The sequence below is a fragment of the Herpailurus yagouaroundi genome, unplaced genomic scaffold, assembly GCF_014898765.1.
Source record: "Herpailurus yagouaroundi ecotype Mexico unplaced genomic scaffold, PumYag 140, whole genome shotgun sequence".
Classification (NCBI taxonomy): Eukaryota; Metazoa; Chordata; class Mammalia; order Carnivora; family Felidae; genus Herpailurus; species Herpailurus yagouaroundi.
The window spans coordinates 89,465,402-89,482,519 of NW_024412395.1; the positions used below are offsets into that span (position 1 = coordinate 89,465,402).

Below are 17,118 nucleotides of genomic sequence, written 5' to 3' on the forward strand. Positions count from 1 at the left end.
TGATAATGTGAATTGTTTTTTTTTTTTTTTTAAATGAGGCCCTTGATATTTCTCCCTTCTTTCTTTTTCCCCAAGAAGAAATGTTTCATTAAGTAAAAAGTTAAATATTGCATCTTTACACTATGTATTTATATGTATTTATATACTATATAATCTATTTTAATAAGAAAATATAATTGTATAATAATAGCATATATATAGCACTTGTTTTGAACCAGGCATTCAGTGAAGTCAGTACTATTATTAACCCCATATCCAAATGATAAAACTGAGGTTCAGAAATGTTAAATAGCTTACCAAAGACCAAACATCTAATAAATAGTTTTCTTGGGATTAAAACCCAGGCCATTTGGTTCTAGAGTGTGCTCCTAAATGTGATGCTGCACTGGGTATGTTTCAGTAATTCAGGTTTTCTTATGAAAATCCATCATTTCTCTTTGTTTGGGGGAAAATCAAGGTGAAATGGAGAGCATAGATTTTGAAACTAGACAAATGCTGGGTTCAAATACTGAATATGATTTTTAATAGCTCAAAACAGTGGGGATATTATTCAACTTACTGATCATCTGTATATTCATCTGCAAAATAGAGATAATGATACTTTACAAGGTGGTGGTAAAGATGAAATTAAACTATACAGATCAAGAGATAGAGCCTGGCACTCTTTTGTCATTTAGCTGGAATACTGCAGGAGCACCTGGGTGGCTCAGTTGTTTGAGCATCTGACCCTTGATTTTGGCTCAGGTCATGATCCCAGGGTCATGGGATTGAGCCTATGTCAGAGCCTGCTTAAGATTCTCTCTCTCCCTCTGCTCCTCTCTAGCTGCCCCTCCCCCCTGACTTCTCTAAAATAATAACAACATATATTGCAGATACCTGAGATCAGTAAAGGAGAGATGAATTATTAATAAATTATGTTTGAGGGGTGGCTGGGTGGCTCAGTCAGTTGAGCATGACTTCGGCTCAGGTCAGGATCTCATAGTCTGTGGGTTCGAGCCCTGCATCAGGCTCTGTGCTGACAGCTCAGAGACTGGAGCCTGCTTCAGATTCTGTGTCTCCCTCTCTCTCTCTCTGCCCCTTCCCCACTCGTGCTCTTTCTCTCTCTGTCTCTCAAAAATAAATAAACATTAAAAAAATAAAATAAAATAAATTATGTTTCATCAAAATCCTAATCAATTAAGGATTTAAAAAAATTTCATGCTCTGTCTCTCTCTGTCCCAAAAATAAATAAACATTGGAAAAAAAAATAAATTAAAAAAAATAAATAAAAAAATCATGTTACACCAAAACTTCTAGATGCATTAGAAATTTCAACAGAGTGTGTAATATACTAGAAATAAAAGACAAAGACAATGCCAGGATCATAAACATGAAAAAAAAAAAAAACAATCTATCCACTTAACTAAATAAAAATATAAAATATTTATCAAAAGGCAATTTTTTAAAATTACCTGAGAGGGAAAGTTATATATAACACATTCAAGAGATAAAAATTTAATATACTTAATTTGTGATGAGGTCTTTCAAAGACCAACTCCAAGTTGAAAATAAGCAAAACTCAGACTAATTTACGAAAGAAGAAAATTGAAATGCTCTGTCAGCTAAAAAATTATAAATTTAAAAGACCTCTTTTTCACATTTCAGATCACCAAAATTTAAAACCATAGATAATACCCAGTGTTACAAAGAGCAGTGGAAAATATTATCTATCAAACATTGTTTAGGAGAAGTGTAAACTGACCTATCACTTTTGAAAGATGACGTAAAAAAATACACCAAAATTTATCATATGTTACCTCATTTACACAGGAATCCCACTTCTAAGTATTTAGCCTGAGGAAATAATTGTACTTGCAAAATACTTTATGAACTAAGATCCACATTATGGCAGTGCTAAAAATGTAAAAAATAGAAAATAAATGACCATTAATATGGCAATTATTGGCTAAATGTATTTATATGTATCTTTTTAAAACAATAAGAACGCCACCATGGAAGATGCTCATAATATATTAGACAGAGACATATGGCTGAAGACCATTTAAATCTATATGTTATGTTGGGGCGCCTGGGTGGCGCAGTCGGTTAAGCGTCCGACTTCAGCCAGGTCACGATCTCGCGGTCCGTGAGTTCGAGCCCCGCGTCGGGCTCTGGGCTGATGGCTCAGAGCCTGGAGCCTGTTTCCGATTCTGTGTCTCCCTCTCTCTCTGCCCCTCCCCCGTTCATGCTCTGTCTCTCTCTGTCCCAAAAATAAATAAACGTTGAAAAAAAATTTAAAAAAAATCTATATGTTATGATACTGTTTCTATGTGAAGAGATATGCTTCACTACTTATATATCTATAAACAAAAATTACATATTCTTTTTCCATGTTTTTACTGTTTGGAGTTCTAACAATGATTATTAGAAAAATAAATGTAATTTCATTTTGAAAAGTTAATTATGAATTTAGTTTCTCTTGTTTATGTTTAGTTTAAGTGCATATGTACAAATATTTTTAAGATAAAGGTGTATGAGTTTAAATATAACTCAGATTTTGAAGGGTTAATGTAATATAATCTCTTTACTGTTTATGTTTTAGAGTTAAATTTTATATTTAGATATTTTAAGAAACTTCAAACACTTTCATTAACCTACCCAAAAACTTCTTCCAACCAGCACTGTCATTTTGCTCATGCTATAGCCATACAAATGAAGGAGACAGAAAATGTTCTAGCTTTTCATATCCTAGAGTTTCTCTCAATCTCAATCTCTTCAAACTAGAAAGTCTGCTTTGAAATTTTTGACTTAAAAGTGTAAGATGGCTCAAGCCACTTTTACACTTTACAGATGAGGTGAAATTTTTCTTTTATTGTCATTACTGTTTAAATCATGTTGAACTCCAAAAACAATGTTAAAAATCAAGGCTGCCTTGTCTTTTAAGTTACCAAGCCAATACTCACATTTAGAGGATTTTATGGTGACTGTGTATGTAGGCATGTGTGTGTATTCTAGGGATGTGTACATGTGTATGTGTTGTGTGTGCATATGCATATGTATGTGTGTACCTTGTGGTGAATATGTGTGTGCTCGTGTGTATTGTATGTGCAAAGCCTATTAAGAGAGAATATCTTAAAAATTCGATACGTGCAGTGCATTTAAAATGAAGCAAATATTTAAGTTTTCCCATTTGCAAATAGTACTATGGATGATGAAAAGGCTGTAATCACAGATGGGCAACCACTGTAGGCTCAAGGTAAACAGCAGCAGCATCACCTCTCAAGTCAAGTTTATAGGGTAATTACATTTCTGAAAATTCAGGATCCAGTGTACTGTTAGACTGAAATTCAAATCGTGATCAAAGGATTTCATGCAAAACTGTTTACTCTAAAATGTTACAAATGAAAAAAAAAAAAAAGATAATGCTTAATTTTATACTAGAGCACCATAAAACTGCTTCTTCTAACTGCTTCCTTTCTTCCCCAAACTGAAAAGTCAACTCTAAGAGCACAGAACAACAACAACAACAACAAAACAAACAAAAAGCAAAACAAAAACAAAACAAAACAAAACATTCATGGTCTGAAAAAAGGATAAACTCAGTCTAAGAAGTGTAATACTGAAAATTGAAAAAACATGTTACATTTTTAATTTATTGTTATTATTTACTTTTTCGTTGCTCAAAAAGCTTAGAAGTCTTAAAGAAGTATGGAATAATTACATGTTTACCTTATTTTGTTTTTTTACATTTTTATTTCTTTTTGCATGTTCTTCTTTCTGTTTGCTTTTTATTCGGCTTTATGAAAGATAAAAAGAAGTAAATGTGGGATTTGCAAAATGATTAAACGGGTGAAAGAGGAATGTGTTTCTCTGATTCTTTTATGTTTTGTTCAGGTTTTCTTGTTTTCCTAGTAGTACTACTGTTTTATTTTATTTTGTTTTTTAAATGAAGTAGAAAAATAGGAGACTATAACTATAATCCTAATTTAAGGAAATAGTTAAAAATTTGTGTTGAAGAAGATTCTATTTTACTTCTGTGAATAATCTATTTTGTCTGGGTCATGTACAAACACACATATAAAAATATGGGATAAGAAGCTTAAGTATTAGAAAAAAACAAGCTTTATGTTACAAATCAAAAGGTATAAAACTATGCAAAGAATGCAGACTAAAAGGATAAATATTATTCAATAAAAACATGCATATTTTGATATATAATAAGATTTTACATTTCTTGAGTCTATGTGGAACAGAAGAAACAAAACCTCAGGTTGCAATAGGTTTTTTTTCTGCAAAAAGTATTTTTAAGGGTCCAAAACGGCTAAAATGTGAGTTCCTTACAAATTATGTCATACTTTATGAATTTTGCCACCCTGAACTGCCTTAAACACTTTCAGAAACAAGGTGGGGTACTCATAAGTAAAGTCATTATTTAACTTGGTAAACTGAAATATATAAGCCTCTTAAGAGTTCATATTTTTTTTAAATGTCCTTTACTATTCACTCACTTATAAATATACCTTTGTGACTGTTCCAATGGTCAGACCAAACCAATAAGACAACATCCAATAGCAAAACATTTCTTAGGGGTTGTGATTTTTAAAAGAACTGATGCATTATGACCACAGTAAGTATATGTATTTGTAACAGATCATCTAAATTCTGAGTCTTTTTATTTGATATTTATCATAAGTAAGGCAGACACACATGCTTAGCAGTGGCGCTTGTAGGATGTAGAAGAAAATAGTACTTAGTAGAAACACACAGAAGAATTAAATATTAATCATTGAAATATCAAAGTTTAAGATAGGAATGTATCATTATGTATCCATGAAAACATTATTTGCTTCTGTGTAACAAAGAAATGATGGAGTGAATCAGTAAGTGGCAAAATAAATGTAAAAAAGAAACAATGAACTGGCTACAGATGCATTTATGAAATGAACTTTCTTAACAGCCTCTTTTACACATTTCAGAACACATCTGCATTTTTGCCACCACCCCCCAAAGAGTAAATAGTCTGTTATCCCATGATACCAAATTCACTGAAACCAAAAAGCAAACAGAAAATTCAGTAGGGCAGATTTCCACAAACTGATCACATCCAAAGAATTACCCAGGATGCTTGTTAAATATTTAAAAGCCCCAGTTCCATTTATATCTATTGAATCTAAGTCTCCACAGGAAGGTTCTTACGATTGGGCAAGATTTGGAAGCACGCAGTATGTTATAAAAATATTCAATAGATTATAAAAAGTCACCCTATGCTGATTAACTACCCCCCTTCTTAAAGGTTGAGAAAAAGAGGGAAACAATCCTGTATCAGTTATTTTTAAGTGTTTGGTCCAACATAAAATGGGAGAAAATGTTCAAAGTTTCTGTTTTAACATCCAAATTATGTACTTACTACAGTTTTCAGCTTTTCTGTTGTCCCGGATCACTATTCTTTGGTTGATAGTGCTGAAGAGTGTTGTCCAATTAATGGTATGATAATAACATAGGTTGGTGTTGTCAGTAATATAGATGTTTCCTGCACTGATTTCCTTCAGGGACTGGAATTGTAGAGAAGTGATGCCCTGTTGTTTGAGGATAAGCAAGGAGAGGCCACTAAAGAGAGGGAGGGGGGAGAACAGAACAGTATTTATATGTATATATTAATAAATATTTTCTGGCCATGACTTACATTCTTGAAGTAAAATAAGGATGTCACATCTTACTCCAAAAAGAATGCAAATAGATCATAAAAAAGAGATTAAATCAATAAACTGTGACCTGAACATTATTTATTTACATGCTATATACCAAGTTTTAAAAGTAATCATTTGACCCCCAAAAGGAAAATGTTCATTTCTTGGAAGTATAAATATTAATGATATCTGTATATCTATTTACATACTTAGTACGAGTATATCTGCTCACTAGTTTCCTCACTATCCCCTAACCAAATAATTAAGAGCATCTGGCTGGCTCATTTGAAGGAGCAAACAGCTCTTGATCTTGGGGTTGTGAGTTCGAGTGTCACATTAGGTGTAGAGATTACTTAAATAAATAAAACTAAAAATACTAAATAATTAATAAATGTTTATGGAATGATTGTTCATCTACATCAAGTAAGACCTTAATTCTACTCCATTTAATAAATTTATATATGCTTTCAGAGGGTAAATATTGCAGAGAATGACCACAGATATTTAGCTTTAATTTATACCTCAGAAGCCAAAGTGTAATTGTAATAGTTGAAGAATGTATAAGTAAGGATAAGGGACATTAAAAATTGAAGAGAAGAATGAAATTAAGCTAAAAGTTAAAAAAAATACTCAGAAGGCTTGGACAACTGGGGAAAGCATCTCTAAAAATTAAGTAACAACTGTAGTGTGGAAACAAATTATCATTTCAAGGAAATTGTTTTACCATAGCCCACATTTTGTAATTAAGTTCGTTTTCCATTCTCTAAAGAATCATGTGTTTCCCACATTTAAATCAACTAATGAACAATATTTTACATTTTGGAGATCAAAGCTGTCCCCTTTTGTTTTATTTATAAATCTAAATATACTTTGCTGTCAACTCAGCTCAGAAGTTTTTCCATGCGTGTGTGTGTGTGTGTGTGTGTGTGTGTGTGTATATACATATATTATACATTATACATATATATACATATACATATACATATATTCTTATATCCATATCCATATATATATCCATATATATATTTGCCTTGAAAATAAGCTGATATATATATGTACGTATGTATGTGTATATATATATATGTATATGTATATGTATATATATATATATATATATTTAGTATGTGCATATTCAACTGAGATGTAATTCATTCTCTGAAATCTGTGCTCTCATCTTGTGCTGTTTATTACGGTGTGAATAATGCTTGACAGATTTTTAACATTTGGCTCAACAGATAATAAAAGTTGGTTGCATATAGCATTTGAATAGACTGTATCTCTCAACTATGCTTTTTTATTAAGTACTTTTCCCCTTTATAGTGTAAAACCTCTTACAGATATACCAGTTTTAATAGCAAAATTCAATAATATTTCTGTGAAATATTATTACAGAATATTTGATGATAATATTGATTTGAGGCATCTTTCCTTTTTAAGCAGAAAAAACTAAATCCTTTTATGTAAGTCAACTTTTAACTGTTCATAAATAAGAATCTCATACAGATGAAATCTGAAAAAAATAAAGCAGTGCCTTAATAAATATTAACTCATTCATTTTTACTATGTGAATAAAAATATTGATATTGGGCCTTTAGAACAGTGTCCTTCTGAGCCCTGATTGTTCTGTCCACTTTTTTTATTTAATTTTTTTTTCAAAGTTTATTTATTTTTGGGACAGAGAGAGACAGAGCATGAACGGGGGAGGGGCAGAGAGAGAGGGAGACACAGAATCGGAAACAGGCTCCAGGCTCTGAGCCATCAGCCCAGAGCCTGACGCGGGGCTCGAACTCACGGACCGCGAGATCGTGACCTGACTGAAGTCGGACGCTTAACCGACTGCGCCACCCAGGCGCCCCATGTTCTGTCCACTTTTAACCTGCATTGCACTTAGACTGGTGAGCCAAATCCTGAAATATCAGCCCTGTGATGCATGGTTCAAACGCTGGCACCAGAAACAGAACAAGAGCCTTCTGGTGAAACAGCATGTGTAACCCACACATGTAAGCCAGTCCCAAGTCATCCAATGCCATTTTTTAGTTATAATAACACATGTTTGGAATAAAAACATTTGATTTTATGGGGTCCTATTATGTACTCCATCCTACAAAACACTAATAATTGTTTTGAGTGATAAGGAGTTGAAACTCAAACTGCTTATTCTGCATACTTTATTTATTTATTTATTTGGTATCCTCCATACTGTAAAGCGCAGTCGGGGTATTTATCATTAGGCTTACCTTTGGAATTAAAAATGGAAACCCAATATTTGTAGAATAAATATAAAATAAAGGAGGCTGAAACTGTGACATACGTATGCATGATGCTACTTTTGAAATATGAAATACTTGTATCTCTGAACATATAAACACCCACCTGTAGAGTACTCTTCCACCAATGGTCACCAGGTTAGAAAAAACACTGAAGTCAGTCATGTTTGGAGGCCATGACTGTATGTTCAAGAAACCTAAAAAGATAAGGGCAGTAAAAAAACAAAACAAAACAAAACAAAACAAAAACCCAGAAACTCAGAATATCATTGCCTTAGTAACCATATTTAATACTGATTATTCTTGAAATACGGTTAAAATGTATCGAAAGATAGGAGGTAAAAATAAAAACACTCAATATTCCTATTTTGAGTCATTCTATCTCCTATTTCTTCTTCCGAGATTGAGAGCCTTACTCAAAATTCCCGGGCCAACAATACTCCATATAATGAATATCAAACTAATGAGCCAAAAATCTAGGTTTCTCAGACACATGGAATCATAGAACTATACATATTAAAAGATTTCAATTATTCTTAATTTGAAACATTTTTCTAAAATCAAAAAACTTAGTCCAATTAGATAAAGAGAAAAATACAGCTTTAATTTTTCTGGAAATCCTTTCCTACTTTACACTTATAACACCATTTGTCTACATTGCATCCTAATGCATTCATGTATATATTTAACCTTTCTCATTTAATTTGCCATTCTTTGACATAAATTCATATCCAATTTATGTCTATGAATCCCCTATCAGCTAGTATATAACAGCCCTGAACATATTAGGTGCTCAATAAAATATGTGCTAAATGAATGCTCCATGTCATCCGTGCCCAACAGTACTTGTGAAAACTAAATAGCAAAACATGGATTCAAAGACCAGTTGACAACAAAAAAGTAACACAAAAATTTCAAGGATATTTTATTTTATAAATTCCATGGGCTTTCCAAATGTGCACAGATAACATTTCAAATAGCATGAATTTTTAAAATTAGAATTGGCCTTGAAAATAAGTTGATTTCAATATCATGTAGTATTTTCAACAAAACACTAACATTCACAGAGTTCCTAGCACAGCAATCACACTTTTGAAACTTACCTGTTATCTCTCGAACGGTCCGAAAGACATTCAGTTTCTCTGGGTCTATGGCTTCAATTGCATTGTAAGGGTCCCTAGAGAATCAAGAAGAGACACAGCCAGATTTTAAATTACATAAAGGAGTGAAAACGTAAGAAATTGTGACTATAGTTATTGCACTCAAATTCAATTTTAAGTAGCAGTAGAAAGCTTAGCAATGTCTTGTCCAGTTTTCCACACTACAGAGGGAGAAGGATTAAAAGGTGCTTTGAGGACCTTTTTGATGATATGAGCTCTTTGTTGAAGGCTCTTCTAGACCTAGACAAATGGTCCAGGTTGACTATCCTAAAGAAGTCTCCAAATAGAACAAATCCATTTATAAACAATTTTATTTCATTTTGCCTTTTAAGGTTGTTCTTAATTAGGAAAAATACACTCTGTGAATAACTTATGGTGAGAACAACTGCCTTTTGGGCTCCTCAAAGCATTCTAAATTGCTAACAGCACCTACAATTTCATTAAATGGATATTAAAAAAGATGAAGTCAAATTTTTCTTTTTTGCTGTATCCTTACATTTGTTAGTGAATTTTTATAACATTGTATGAAAGTTACTCTTCATAAGGATTATTTAGAGCAGTCTTGTTCTTATCCGGGTTATTCATATTTGCTTTCATAAAAACAGGAAATACTTGCTTCCGTATTTATGAATCATACTAACATCTGAAATAAAATTTATAAGAAATTTAATAATATCCCAAAGGTGTAAATTTTGGAGATTTAAAAAATACCATTTCCTAATGCATAAATATATTTTGGCAATTAATGTTATTGACATATAGATGCCCAGGCTTTTAAAAATATGAACATAAGATACCCTTTAAAATTAAATATTTAATGGATTTTTTCAGAAGTTTTCTTCTTAGGAAGATGCCTTTCATGTATAATATACTGAACATTCAAAATAATTACAAACTTGAATCTTAAACATAAACACAATACCAAACATTTCTCAGTAATTCAAGTAATACCTTATGCTGTTTTAAGGAATACATTTTATTTTTAAGTTTTATTACTTTGAAAGACAACCTTGGAAATCCTGGGCAAGTAGAGACCTCATATCACTATATACCCTTCAGAGAAAAATTATATTCATTGACCACTTCTCAAAAAAAAAAAAAAAAAAAAAGAAAAGAAAAGAAAAAAGAAAGCAAATCTAAGAACAATGAACAGGTTTTCTTAGAAGCATGTATCCACCTGTAGCAATCAAATGAGTTTCATTCTTGCTGTGTACATCTGTTGTTTTACATCTTTGAGAACCTTCTTTTTTATTTGGGGAGTAAACAATTGGATAGAGTGATATATTGGATGCAGCCTTAATAGGGCTATCAATCAAGGTGCTCCACAAACAGATAGGCATATGGTCTATCTTAGGAATCTGAGTCTAAACCTACAGACATTTATTCATCTTAGCATTAGAGCCTTAAAAACACTATTAGCTCCAGTAACCTTGATCTCTGGAACCCCATTGTACTGGCTCTCTCAACTTGGTTCATCTGGGTATGCTCCTATACCACGAAGCATCCTATATCTTAAAAAACAAACAAACAGGCAACTACAGAAACTCTGCTTGCTTAAAAACAGTTTCAAACTAAGAAGTGCAATTGACACAACATAATACTAGTTTAACAGGGAGTGTTATGGAAGGCTTGGAGAAACACTGTAGTTTCCCCCATAACTCACACATAATTAAGATTTTCCTCAATGTGATATGAATGTCTCTCAAAAGCTTAAAGTCTAAATTAAATGTTCTGGTACACTTGTTCTATTTATAAATGAAGATACATTGAATGAATAACTATGCTTTTGCTGAATATGAAGCCAAAAAATTAGTTCACCATGGGGGAAAAATCTTGTTGTTACCATTTTTTAATGTGCAAAGACTTCTGTACGTAGACGTATCAGATCTGCAGTAGAATAAGCTTTCAACATTTGTTCTCTGATGGAAGGCAGTGTATAGAACAGCTCTGGTCATATAATCAAATATCTTGGCTTTATTGAGAAACACTCAAAATTCAGGGCAAGCACACAATAATGGGGTCAGTCCAAACCTATACTGAGAACACTTCTAAGTTGCCAGGAATGAAATGAGTTCTGGAATGTTCATATGAAGCCCAATGGACCACAGAAATTTTATATACTTAATTTGAGAGATTCAGGACTCTCATAAAATAAGTTGACAGAATCCTACTTACCAACTTCAAACTACCTACAGGGAGTTGCATCTTATAGCCACTTGAAATCCATAGTGCTTTAAAATCAAGAAATTCCCTAGCTAAATTCAGAGCCATGTGAACGAACATTATGTCCACCCTGTCATTGTATTTGGTGATCCAAAATAAAGCTCAGGATAGAGAGAAACATATTTTTACAATTCCACTGAAATTGCTTTATTTTTCACTAAACCCATTATCTCTTTTCCATTGTTTATCATCATGATACTGTATTATCTAAGCACTTCGTGTCTGTGTCTCATTGTGACACAGCATGAACATGCTTATTTGGTGAGCATTTTGTTACTCTAAGTACATGCACATGACCATTGTCAAACATGACAAAAGATGGAAGGTGAACATTCCTATGGATAACACTGATCACAGGTTTGCCTGTGGTTCCCATTCTAAATAAAAGAGCAAGAGTGCCTAGTCTATTTCTGGCAATAGCACTATTGTGCTAAAACATGCCAATTAAGTTTCTTGAGTTCTTGAGACACCTGGGCGGGGCAGTCAGTTAAGCGCCTAACTCTTGATTTAGGTTCAGGTCATGATCTCACGGTCATGAGATCCAGCCCCGAATCAGGCCCTGTGCTGAGTAGGAGCCTGCTTGGGATTCTCTTTATTCCTCTCTCAGCCCCACCCCCCCAAAACTAAGTAAATAAAAATTAAAAAAAAAAAAAACTTTATTGAGTTCTTTTATATATTAAAATTTTAATTGACAAATTGACAGTAAGCTTACTTATTGCAGAAACTTGTTTCTGAAAAGTATAATCTCATTTAGTTATGATTTTTGCCTATTTACTTTTAAAAATTTTTTTTAACATTTATTTATTTTTGAGACAGAGAGAGACAGAGCATGAACGGGGGAGGGTCAGAGAGAGGGAGACACAGAATCTGAAACAGGCTCCAGGCTCTGAGCTGTCAGCACAGAGCCTGACGCGGGGCTTGAACTCATGGACCATGAGATCATGACCTGAGCCGAAGTCGGCCGCTTAACGGACTGAGCCACCCAGGCGCCCCTTACCTATAAGTTTAAAGAAATACCTTAGCTATTTTACCCAAAGCATACATGAATTTAAATTAAAAAAAAGAGAGAGAGGGAAGATTGAAGGTAATAGGAATTGAGGCAAAACATGTCTTTAATTTACTAGAAGGTTTTTACATAAAGGACTCCATGTTACTCACATTTAAAGTCTCTCTCTACATGCACACATTGTATGCATGAATACACATAATGCCTATACGTTTATAAGATGTCTTAGGCTTACTGAATTAACTTTTTATCAGTACTTTCCTAAGATTAAGAGAAAGGCTTCAGAATATATGTTTCATACTGGCATGAGACTGGGAATGAGAACTATCACATATCACATATATATTTGTCCTGGAAATCCCTTATGTATTATACTTGAGACATAACACTATTAATTATAATGTTAATATTAAAATATTCCAAGCTATGTACTATTATTAAGAAGAAATAATAATCTTCTGAACTAAGGGATATGACTTATTGCCATGAAAATAACTTTGTCTTTATTTGTTTTTCAATAGTCTACAAAATAATCTGTTACACTGTATGTTGTGCTATAAACTGGATATAGTCATTGAGATTTTTGTTTAGCACTGCCTTCTTGGTTATTTTCTTTCTCTCTCCCCTTCCTCTCTCTCTCTCTCTCTCTCTCTCTGTCTCCTTTTTTTTTTTTTTTGTACCATTTAATGTTTTACAAATATGCCAGGTACTTGACTAAGCACTTAAAAATAATTTTTGTTTTTAAGCCCTACAACAACCAGAGAAGGTAGGTATTTATTTTAATCCCTACAACATCCAGAGAAGTTTATTTAATAAACTCAACTCTCAACTTTACATAAGAAACTGAGCATTTGACATATTATGGAAGCCACGTAACTCAGTAAAATTGTCTACAGTGATTCAACTCAGTCTAGTCTGGATCAAGTTACTGAAGAAGGAAATTTAACTCTTACTTTCTGAGCTCATTTTTTAGGAGAGGTTTTGTTTACCATTATATTTTCAATCATGTGAGTCAATTTTCTATAATTCATTTTCACCCGAATCAGTTAGCAAGGTTGTTTCCCTTGAAAGTCAGGATGCATCTAGTATTTTGTAATGATTCTTCTCATAAATTTGTGGATATATGGCATCTATTGTGCAATATATGTTTTTTATTGTGCAATATATTTTTATATCTTGACATATCTGCTTCCCTTTTTTCCCATTTCTTTATTAATATTTACTCTATTCTAGATGTTAGGTCATTCAGGATATGTAAAATCATTTTACAATTAGTATAAATCCAGTCTTTTGATAAATATGCTCCATAAGGAGCCAAAACTAAAATAACAATTCCGAACTGCCCTAGATGGTCTTTTAAACCTCCCCATGCATGGTTTATCTGTAAGATTAACCATCAGTTGGTGCTTTTGTTGGTTTCATTATCCTTCTATACTCACAGAATTATTGCTGTGGTTCTCAATGGGGGCAATATTACCCTACTGAAGGGAAGCTGGGACATTTGTAGAGGTGTATTAGTTGTGACAGATTAGGGGACACTACAGGCTTTTAGTAATAACCCCAAGCACCAAAAAATTAAAGTCTCCATCACAGAAAAGGTTTGCCTTATGTCTTGAACAACCTTAAAATGTCCCACCCAATTAAGGACTCATGTGCACAAACTTCATAGCTGATCATACTTTGACTGTGTGTAATTCTGTATTCATGTTGCCTCTATTTCAATGATATTTAATTCCATCTTCCCCTTGCATATAACAAATATGTCTGTTACTTATTACCTATTTCAGTGGTCAGCTGTTCCTCTGCTCTTTATTTCCCCATACTTCTGGCACAAAATGACTTCTATTCTTATTTCTAATAAATCCAAACTTTCTTTACAAAGTAAAAGCGAGCATTTTCCTATCAATACATATTTTATTATACATTACTTTTGTTGTATTTCTTTTTTTTTAATTTTTTTCAATGTTTTTTATTTATTTTTGGGACAGAGAGAGACAGAGCATGAACGGGGGAGGGGCAGAGAGAGAGGGAGACACAGAATCGGAAACAGGCTCCAGGCTCCGAGCCATCAACCCAGAGCCTGACGCGGGGCTCGAACTCACGGACCGCGAGATCGTGACCTGGCTGAAGTCGGACGCTCAACCGACTGCGCCACCCAGGCGCCCCTGTATTTCTTCTTTAAATTACAATTGGAGAATTATAATCACTTAATAAAATTATTGATATAGGTAGGCTATATTATCTATGATTTTTATTTCAGAATTCAAAAGGAAGTATGAAAATACTATGTATAAGATGGATGTTGCACCTAATTAGAATGAAAACAACTTTTCTAGTGCAATTTATGACCTTATATTTTCAAATATTTCCCCACACTGATGGACCTGAGGCCAATTCATTTATTATGCCCATGTTAAAGCAGGCAACGTGAATTAAGTGGGTATGTCTTCCTATTTCTCAGAAGATGCTGTTAACATGATATGATCTTTCATTCATGGTGATATGTGCTTTTGAAAATAGTTACAATGAGGATATATTGTTTTAGTAAATGTCATACATGCATTCAATTATATAGGTGCACTTAAATGTAGACCCAGGTCTCCTACCCAGTAGGGCCACGGAGGTGAGGATAGCAATGCGAATGGGTTCGAGGGTCAGTAGCAACTATGGTAAGTTTGGTTATCCCATCTCAAAATGGCTAGAACTGGGGCACCTGGGTGGCTCAGTTGGTTGGGCGACCAACTTCAGCTCAGGTCATGTTCTCACAGTTTGTGAGTTTGATTCCCACGTCAGCTCTGTGCTGACAGCTCAGAGCCTGGAGCTTACTTCAGATTCTTTGTCTCTCCCTCTGTCTACCCCTCCCTTGCTCACACTGTGTGTCTCTCAATAATAAATAAACGTTAAAAAAATTTTTTTAAATAGCTAGAACTACACAGCTCCAACAGATTGTTGCCATATAGGAGGATGTGCTAAGGGTAACCAAGTCTACATATTTTAAATGAGAAGTTAGAAATCTTGATGATATATATTTATTTTGTAAACATTGTTTGGGCTGAATATAACATACCTGGGGCAGAAAGTGTGGACATACCATTACAGTATCTGGCATGAACCCATATTAAAAGCTACATTTTAAAGTAATGGTTTATGCAATAAGATCTACTATAATTTATTTGTATGGAAAGAAATACTTTGTTCTATTTCTCTCACTTTTCCTATTTGGACACATTTATCCATGATGTGTTAAATTATTTTGCTTCTAGAAATGATGTGATATATGTTTAGAGTTAAGATTTTGAATTGAAATATGTGAGTAATATTCTTTATCTGTAGCCTGTAGCACTAATATTTAGGGATTAAGAGTAATATAGATAAATAGATAAAATATAAAGTAAAAATATTGACATTTTTATTACAATTGAAAAAATACAAACTTGGTTGTTTTCCCAGTTAAAATCAGCAGGTGGTTCTGTAATGAAGGAGCCAAGAAAATGTTACAATTTTTATTGCTAAAATGAAATTCATTTAATAGATTTCGTATAATAATACTAATTTCCTAACCTAAGGAAAGAGAAAAAGATACATCAAGGCAAAGAGAATTTCTAAAAGTTTAAGAGAATTTCAACTTACTGATTTGTTTTCTATGAGAGATTTTTTTTTTAATTTTTGTTAATGTATATCTTTATTTTTGAGACAGAGAGAGACAGAACATGAGCAGGAGAGGGGCAGAGAAAGAGGGAGACACAGAATCTGAAGCAGGCTCCAGGCTCTGAGCTGTCAGCACAGAGCCTGACGCAGGGCTCAAACTCATCAACTGCGAGATCATGGCCTGCGCTGAAGTTGGACGCTCAACCGACTGAGCCACCCAGGCGCCACTCTATGAGAGACATTTTAAAAGAAACATTAAGGGAGCCTGGGTGGCTCAGTTGGTTAAGCATCTGACACTTGATTTTGGCTCAGGTCATGATCTCATGGTTTGTGAGTTCCAGCCCCACATTGGACTCTGTGCTGGCACCATGGAGCCTGTTTGGGATCCTATCTCTCCCTCTCTCTCTGCCCCTCCTTGAACTAATCAGTTAGAGTCTGAATGAAATTCCTCACTGTACCCATTGATACAGTTTCCCTAAGCATATCTAAAAATATGGCAAGCTTTCTGAAATTTGTAGATTTGAGGAGAATGTCCTACAAATACATTTTAATAAATATATAAATGTATATTGTCAAATATAAGTAGTTACTAAACTCATAGTCTGAATATACCTCAAAACTGTGGTTTTTACTATCACTGATGGTAAAATCTGGCATTTGACTTTGCTGGAGAGGAGCATTAATGTTGGGCCAAAAGGAATCAAACAGACAAAGCTAAAGAATCCTTTAAGCTTTGTCTACACTTTATAAAATAATTTTCTGCAAAAATTTAATACTGACCCATGAATACCAGTGACAAGGAAGATCAAATTCCCATTGATTTTGGTGCAGTTTATGAATTTGTCAATGTTACTGGAATCCACGGTCTGAGCTGACATCAGTGATCCTGTGCCAATGCCATCACAAGCTGTAGAAACAAGACTCACAGTCAAGAAGGTGAGAAACTTTGATCTCAGTCAAGAAATCATTGCATTTTTATTATAAAATAACAGTTTTTTTCAATTATAAAATGGAAAAAAAAAGTTCATCATAAGAAATAAACTGTTTTCTAACATAAAATAATCATTCATTCATGCAACATTTACTGATGGGCCTACTTTAAAATATTGTCCCTGCATTATAGTCTAGTGACCATGACTCATAAAAAT

General features: G+C 33.5%; 1 protein-coding gene across 6 annotated transcripts in view; it reads right to left on the reverse strand.

Annotated features, from left to right (window-relative positions):
- ERBB4 (erb-b2 receptor tyrosine kinase 4) overlaps positions 1–17,118 on the reverse strand; it is a 1,166,318-nt gene that overhangs the window by 295,788 nt on the left and 853,412 nt on the right. For all 6 annotated transcript variants that reach the window (XM_040476138.1, XM_040476135.1, XM_040476139.1 and 3 more), the window contains exons 9-12: positions 16,751–16,877; positions 9,037–9,110; positions 8,040–8,130; positions 5,387–5,586 (exon numbers count right to left, since the gene is read on the reverse strand). In XM_040476138.1, coding sequence (XP_040332072.1) covers positions 5,387–5,586; positions 8,040–8,130; positions 9,037–9,110; positions 16,751–16,877 — 492 coding nt within the window. The remainder of the gene's footprint in view (positions 1–5,386; positions 5,587–8,039; positions 8,131–9,036; positions 9,111–16,750; positions 16,878–17,118) is intronic.